Here is an 8,311-nt window from a genome sequence, read left to right as displayed (position 1 = left end):
CATTTTTAAAATTTATTAAAAATATTTTTTGATAGTCTTTAAAATCTATTTAAATTATTTTTTTGCTGTTTTTAAATAAACAAAAAAGATTTTTTATATATTTTGTAAAAGCTTCCTAAATGTTTTTTTTAAACATATGCATAAATGTTAAAAATGCAGTGTTTTCAGCTAAAAAGAACATTTAAAATAATTGTTATAGGTACATTATGTTAATTTTTCATATACACACATAGGCCGTTATAGAATTGCAAGAATTTGTTTATTAAAAAAAAAACATGTATTAATTTATAATTCAATATCATAAAAAAAAAAATTAATTTTAAATAAAATAATAAAGAACCTTGATAGTTAGGCATAGGTAATAATATGTATAAAATGAATACAAAATAAAATAATAATATATACACCTAATAAGATATGTATATTTAGTGTGTATATATTAATGTATATAATTATAGCTATACTTGAATACTTATTTTTAAAAGAAAATAACACTTATAAGTATAATAAAATAAAAACAATAACCACACTTGAAATTAATACTTATTTATAAAAGAAAATAATAACTTATAAGTATAATAAAATAAAAACAATAACCACACTTGGAATTAATACTTATTTATAAAAGAAAATAACAACTTATAAGTATAATAAAATAAAAACAATAACCACACTTAGATGTAACAAATAACTGGTTATAAGTCAGATAGGCTGGTCAGAACATGTGGCAGGATCATCATCATCTATTATTGCTGAAGTAGTCAAAGAAGATACTTTAATGGCATTTCTATAATTAATAAATACAATCATATTAAAAAATAAATCTTATAATAATGTAAAATAACTGAAAATGTAGGTATGCCTTTTAATTCTGGTTACGCTCTGAGCCATCCATGGGCTTATAAATTCTATAATACTAGCTTTTGTAGTGGTAGGAAATTTGTGTTGTATTGCACCTAATAATAAAATATAAAACAATATTATATATACTATAAAATTATGTACCTAATACCTACAAAATACGAGCAATAAACATTTAATTTGGAAACAAGCTTCTCTACAATTTTGAATATTATAATATAAAAGTGTTAGAAATACTACAAGTTATATGATAACATTAATAACTCTATTCAAAATTACTGTTTATTACTGTTAGAGTCGTTCCTACGCAATGTCCAGTAAAGTTTCAGTTAATACTAACTGACTGATAATAGATTTTATTACAGGCAGAATTCTGGCGGTTATAAGAGTCTGCCAACTTTAACTGGATATTGTATTCTTATAAGAACTAACCTTAGAGAATTAACAATATTGTTTGTAATTCAAGGATGCGAAACTTGTTCATAAATATTAAAATTGTAAATAATAAAAAATAATTGATATGAATATTGCCTACTTATTATGACTTTGTGAATTGGACTTGCTTCAAGACTTTTTTTTTTTTTTTGCCCCTTCCAACTATAATCTGCAATAAATTCATCTGAAAACATTATCCTCATTGTTGATGTTGTCATTTTGGATAAACTCTTTATCCCACCAATTGTAAATGCAATTGTGGACACCTATTAAGTTAATTGTACATTATTAATGCATGGTCTAACATATTTTAAAATACAAAAAATATATTTTTATTAAAGAATATCACACCACTAACTTTTTTTAATTTTGAGTCTGTTGGTGTATTATTGTAGCCAAAATTATTGAAAACGTTTTAGTAAAAATCCAAAGTTGAAAAAAATGATTATTTATCAAGATAATGAGTCGATAAATGCCGCGTGGCGCTATATATAGAACCGACGGGTGAGTAGCCGCCAATGTGTTACATGTTTATGTATTTTGATTTACACAATGGTTTTAATAACTTACAACACAGTATTTCAGAATTTTGTTTTTCATAAGCCGAAGTATATCTATGTGCTTAAGACGAGCTATTGATTTAAAATTTAATATATATTAAAATATATATTTAGTGTGGTGATGCCCTTTAATATAGGTATAATGAAATTATATTATTTAAGAGAAAATTTTTATTTAGGTATTATTTTATTTATACTTATACAATATATATATTGTTTCAACTTAGAAATTGGTTTCTAATAATATTACACTAACCTTGGCTTATTAATTTAAAAGAATATATGCACTAAAATATTAAAACAAAATGTATTATATAATTTAACTAATACATATTATGAATAGAAAATAATATAAAGTAGTAAACTAGCTATCTACTTTAACACTTCATAATTACCAGTTTATGAAAATATTCAATATCTTCAAGTTTGTTTTCTAACATCTTAAGACCATCTTCACTTTTTATTGGAAATATATTGTCCATTTCATAATTAGATACTACTACAGTTTTTTTATCATCAGTTGTATCCTTATTATCAATGAGATGATGTTTAATATAAGAAACAGTATTCCTTAGTTTCATTAAATCGGCTGCAATAATGGTGCAATTAAAATTAAGAACTTTAAAAAAAATAATTTAAGATTTTTAACTCACCAGAAATGAAACACAGGTCTGATGAAGAGCATCGGTGTTCGTTTTTACTGTAACGTGTACCAATTAAAGGACATACAGGTTTAGAAGACTTATCACCTTCAACTAGAGTACTCATAACAGCTCTAGAGCTTGATGTAGAAGGTGACAAAGTTGATATTGAATTAAATGTTCTCTTTGTAGCAGATTTCAACAATACAGGTGGAGGAGTAGGAAACTGACGTTCAATGTTTACTGGTAATCTGGCTTGTAGTCCTAAGTTTTCAATAGAACTGGTCGAAGGATGTGGATCATTATTATCTACAGCAATATCCTCATCGCTACTACTTATTCCAAAAAGTTGCTTTGAAGAAGTTGTTTTTTTTCGGCAACCTTTACCTCTAATTTCAAACTCAGAATCTAAATTAGACTCACTTTGTTTTTTATTTGCTTTTATCATCATTTTATATCCTCTCTCATAATCACCTATAAAAATAAATCAATTTTGACATAAGTATTTTAAAAATCTCACTATAAAAAGTAGCCAGCTTCAATGCTTATTTTGTAATTAATTGAATATTGTAGTTATAAGAACAAAGTAAATTGATTAATAACAAAACAAATTTCTTACTAAATTAATTATTAAAATTAAACTTACTAATATCTTGTTCAATAATGACCATATTGAAAACTTCCCAATCATCTTTGCAATCTGTGTTTTCTTTTGCCAACTTTTTTATAGTGCTTACTCGAGCAACGGGGTATAAGCAGTGTTTATCATTCACTATCCACTTATTTGGTACTACATCATAGTATGTTACCTCATCCGTATCAATAATTTTGATTAATGACCACATTGTTACGTATTATCTGAAACTAAGTTGGAAAAAATAAGTTTAAAAAAATATATTGTTTTGTACCTACACATATACCATACCTATAGACATATATATTTTCTATTTTATTCTCTCCCTTAAATAATTCATAAATAAACATAAACAACCTTATACTTAAAATTCAAAATACTTAGGTAACTAAATACATAATCATTAAATTTACATCATTCAGCATTAAAGTTTTAAATTAAATGAACAAATATTTTACATGTTTTAGGAATAATATTCTTCATCTTATTGTTCATAAATCTAACTCTTATATTATAACCTAATATTAAAAGTACAAAAAATAACTTATCCTAATAAATAATCTTTACATTTACAATAGGTATTTAACATAGATGAATTAAAGGTAAGACAATATATGACTGATTTTTGTATGGAAAATATATATATTTTAAGCAAATTTCTGAAACTGGCCACATTTTTAAGGTGGAAAAATGTTGAACGACATAAATTCCAAGTGATGAGCTATTACACGGCACTGAATAGTAATCTTCTTGTGATACAAATTTTTTACCAATGACAACTTCAGTTTTTAGTGATTTTGAATAAGCAAAGTTGTGCACCATTATAATATCACCATTCTTTGACCCACAGCAATTATCAGGTTTTGTTATTCTTAATTGAAAGTGGTGAAACATATGAATCTTGTATTGTGGTCCACAACAATCTGATAGAAGAGGACCATCACAGTGAATATGTGATATTTTTGGCAATGATGATTGTTGAGGAGTTTCAAAATAGCTTTCTAATAAAAAACATTCACCTAATCGATTACAGATTTGTTCAGCTGGTTTATTATATCCTCGCACCATTGATTTAATTTTTTGCAAATAATTTTCAAACTGAAATGCAGATATTGTTTCTAAAGTAAAATTTGATGTTATTCCTGAATAATAATCAGAGTCATCAACTAAATGAATTAAACCGTGAAAATTATGAGTGATAAAGTCTTTACTATACAGAAGAATAAAGTCTTCAACAAAACGCTGTAGTAACGATCTTGCATAATTGCGCATCTCACTATCTTTACACATTTTAGGTGACAATAAAATAGTCACTGCAAAATGAAGAGTTAGAAAGTTCTCATATTTTTTACTAGTTAGAACAGATTTTAAGACAACCGGTCCTAAATATAGCAAAAATGTTCTAAATTCAGTAGCTTTCCAACGAAGTATAAGTTTCAGCTCTCTTGGTTTCCTATTAATCTCAATAGGTACACATGAACGATATTCAACTAATAATGATGATAATCTAAGACATAGTTTACTAGACAATTTGTGAGGAATATTTCCTGTACTCCATGTTAAAATCATAGTTCGAGTTACTCCTAAATAAACAAGGTGCATTATATCTAAAACAAATGAGTTGTTAAAATGCAGTCCTCGGATTTTTGTAAGTAACGTTTTAGTTTTACGAAATTCTGTATCTGACCAATTATGAAAATCTTCATTTGTTCTTAGTACACAATCAAGATCTGTAAATATTCTACGGTTGTTACTCGTTTCACCTTTAACAACACATCTTGTACACGAGTTATACCCACTAAAAGACTTTATACCAAGAATGTCTGCCTTTGCAGGAGCATCACAACAGAAAGCAACAACTTTCACTGGTATTGTTTTTCCACTTTGATGTAAAATACCTTTCTCTGATAAATTATTCACTTCATTAACAAATTCTTCTAGGTAAGAATCCATATCATGAGGTTTACCTTTACCACAGTATAAACCAATTGGAAACACTTTATTTTGTAGTTCATTTATATCTGATAATATCCCAAATAAAATTGGTATGACTTGTATGTTTGAACTTTTAAAAATTGGAATACCATCTATATTAATTATTAGTTTGAAACTATGAATTGAATCTTGAAAAGGACCAGAAATAATTCTTTGAAGTTGTTTCTCAAGTCCTATGTGAATATATTTTCCAGGAGAAACAATTTTTGAACAAAATTTAGTCTTGGAAGTTTTCAATAATGTCCTAGCATCACTTGGTAAAGCAGAGGTTAAACCAGGAACTGTATCTTTCAATCCCCGTAGTAAATCAGATAGACAATTATGAGTTACATTATGTTGAATAGACCATCTTTGAAGAAACTTTTGTAAGACATAAGGAGATTCTTGTGGTTGTTCAGAATTTGCATCTATTATTAATGGAACATCAGAAAATGTGCTTTCAGCCGAAGAACACTCTGAATCAGAAGTTATATTACTCAAAATGAACTCAACCTCATCACTTAAAATTTCATCAGAAGATTTTTTGCATTCCTCAGAAGGTAAAGCTTCAAAATCAATTGAGGAAACATTAAATGAATTAGAACCTCGATTAGAACATTTTGCATTATTTAAAAGATTTGTCATTGGTTCTTCAGACTCATCATGACTTTCTGGTGCCTCATTGAATTTATGACAATCTTCATTTATGCGCCTACGTTGACTTCTTTTGGAGAGGTTCTTAAAATGTTCCCGTTTCCTTGGCATTTCTTTTATGTTATATGTATTCTAATAACCTAAATCAGAACCTAAATTGTTTGTTTTGCTAAAAATAAATTATATTATACTACCTAATTTGTTTTTAAAAAATTAAAGTCATTATTTATTAAGTACCTACTCAAACTATTTGATAAAATTATCAATTACCTAAACTACAATATATTAAATCACCAAATTTTTAATTTAATGTTATAGGTTTACATTACATTTGAACCAACGGATTTTTAAACTATAAATAAAAAAACTAACTCTTTAGGTACATCTACCTACTCTAATTTAAGTTGTCTACTGTTTTAACTAAACTAACTATAATAGATAGAAGTTTGGAAAATTTCAAAAACTAACTTAAATTCTAAATTTATTTCTTTTTTGTTAAACTTTAACTAGTTATTTGAAAGAAATTAGTAACTTGCCCAGCTTGCATACATATAATATGAAAAGACACGTAAGTTATAATTGTTAGTATGTATGTAGGTACTTAAGTATATATTATGCTATATTATACATAGTTGTAGGCACATTTTTACGGCAGATGAATACTAAAGTTAAGCCTTTAGTTTGACAGGACTGTGCAAAGACACGGGGTAGGCACGACTGCACGAGGCATGTGTTAACAAACACTTGTTAAATGACTTTAATTATGACTGACCTGTCTCGAAGCAGTCGAAGCCCTCGCATTCGCTGTCCAAGTTCCGACTAGGTACTTGTTCAATAATTGAGTATCGACACCACTGCACGCACAACGGAATGTCGCTGTTCTGATGAGGTAAGACGTTGGCACACGCGTTTCAGCACAATACACACGACCACGGACCGATTGTTTGTAAAACCAAAACTTACGAGTTACAATAAGTATACCGAAACGGCGAACGCACCAACCGATTATACACACCGTATAAAAGAAATAAGAATATCCGTATGTCGCAAATGGCGGTGGAACAAAAACAACAACGACGCACATTAATTATAAAACTTACATCAGTTACATCATATAAATTATAAACAACGCTGTGGCGTCGATCGACAGCGTCTATCGATAGATGACAATGTCTGTTACTCTGTTACGCGCTAGGGCCAATCACAGCGCTTGGTCCGCGCTTTAGGCGCTTATCATCAGTACTAGGTCTGCGGATATTAATATCACGACACCGTTAAGAAAACCCATAATATTTTATTAGGTGTAATTTTATCAATAGTGTAGATCATAATATTACATCATTATAATTATTATATACATAATATACATTATATACATAATTATTATTATTATTATTATATACATTATTTATATATATGTAATTATAAATAACACACGGAAAATACATATAAAAAATGTTTTTAAAAAAATAAAAAAATATAATTTTCATATTTTTTTTAATTTAAAAAAATGTTTTAAAAACATCTTTAATATGTTTTTTTAAAGATAATTACAATCATGTACATTAATATATATATAATTATAAGCACATAGAAAATACATATGAAAAATGTTTTTAAAAAAAATTAAAAAGGTTTTTTTCATATTTTTTTTTTTAATGTAAAAAAAAAATGTTTTAAAAATATATTCAAAATGTTTTTGTTAAAATCATTACATTCACAACATTGTAATTAAAAAAAAACATTTAAAAAACATATTATTGTTCATAGGGCAGCAACGATTTTGAGATTTGTCATAGAATATAAACGATAGATATTATACCAGGTACATCAATTTGATGAATCCACGGATATAATACAATGCAACTTTTTATATCTGTGTTAAGGAACAATTTGTTCATTGAAATTCGATATTTATTTATTTATTTATTATTAATATACGAAGCAAAACTCCATTTACAATATGTGTATAAATTTGACAGTCATATAAAGTATTTTGATACATTTAAGAGTATAAGTAATAATTATTAATTAGGTATGAATATATTATGTATTGTATAATGAGGTGTTTCAAAGTGAATAAGTGATTTATATAATAAGTGTATGTAACGAGCAAAAGTAGATAAAATAAAAATAAAAAATAAAAAAAATATAGAATATAAGAATAAAGTAAAATAAAGACAAGAATTAAAATAATATAATAATACTAGTTCACAGTAGGTACTCTTAATTGCTAATATATAATACAATTAAACTAAATTATTCATGTTTTTAATATCATTTATGTTACATGAGTATGTTAGTAGGAGAATCTAGAATATAATTGGTTTTTATGTGCTTTAAGAAAAATAAATGATTGTTTCTAGTTTTAGCAATATTAATTTTAAAATTAAGATTTTCTAGTAAAGGACCACATCTATTTCATTATTAAGTAATTTAAATAGAAAATTTAAGATAAGATAATTTCTACGATTTTTGAGAGAAGTTATATTAAAAAATCCTAAAATCCTATTACAACCAAAATGAGGGAGTCTATCTACTCTACATTAAAA

At 26.4% G+C, this 8,311-nt stretch overlaps 2 protein-coding genes across 2 annotated transcripts; both read right to left on the bottom strand.

Moving 5' to 3' along the window:
• Nucleotides 1-233: 233 nt before the first annotated feature.
• On the bottom strand, nucleotides 234-6,972 carry LOC132944860 (uncharacterized). Its single transcript, XM_061014383.1, has 7 exons — nucleotides 6,532-6,972; nucleotides 3,144-3,361; nucleotides 2,510-2,971; nucleotides 2,252-2,445; nucleotides 1,397-1,562; nucleotides 863-956; nucleotides 234-787 (listed from the first exon to the last, which is right to left on the bottom strand). Exons 2-7 carry the CDS (start codon nucleotides 3,340-3,342, stop codon nucleotides 703-705), a joined length of 1,200 nt encoding a protein of 399 aa, XP_060870366.1. The 5' UTR covers nucleotides 3,343-3,361; nucleotides 6,532-6,972; the 3' UTR covers nucleotides 234-702.
• LOC132944859 (uncharacterized) lies at nucleotides 3,382-6,504 on the bottom strand. Its single transcript, XM_061014382.1, has one exon. It carries the CDS (start codon nucleotides 5,868-5,870, stop codon nucleotides 3,714-3,716), a length of 2,157 nt encoding a protein of 718 aa, XP_060870365.1. The 5' UTR covers nucleotides 5,871-6,504; the 3' UTR covers nucleotides 3,382-3,713.
• Nucleotides 6,973-8,311: the final 1,339 nt, after the last annotated feature.

This window comes from Metopolophium dirhodum, chromosome 5 (assembly GCF_019925205.1).
Source record: "Metopolophium dirhodum isolate CAU chromosome 5, ASM1992520v1, whole genome shotgun sequence".
Lineage (NCBI taxonomy): Eukaryota > Metazoa > Arthropoda > Insecta > Hemiptera > Aphididae > Metopolophium > Metopolophium dirhodum.
The sequence above is the reverse complement of the archived record's forward strand: the minus strand, read 5'-3'. Positions and strand labels throughout refer to the sequence as shown.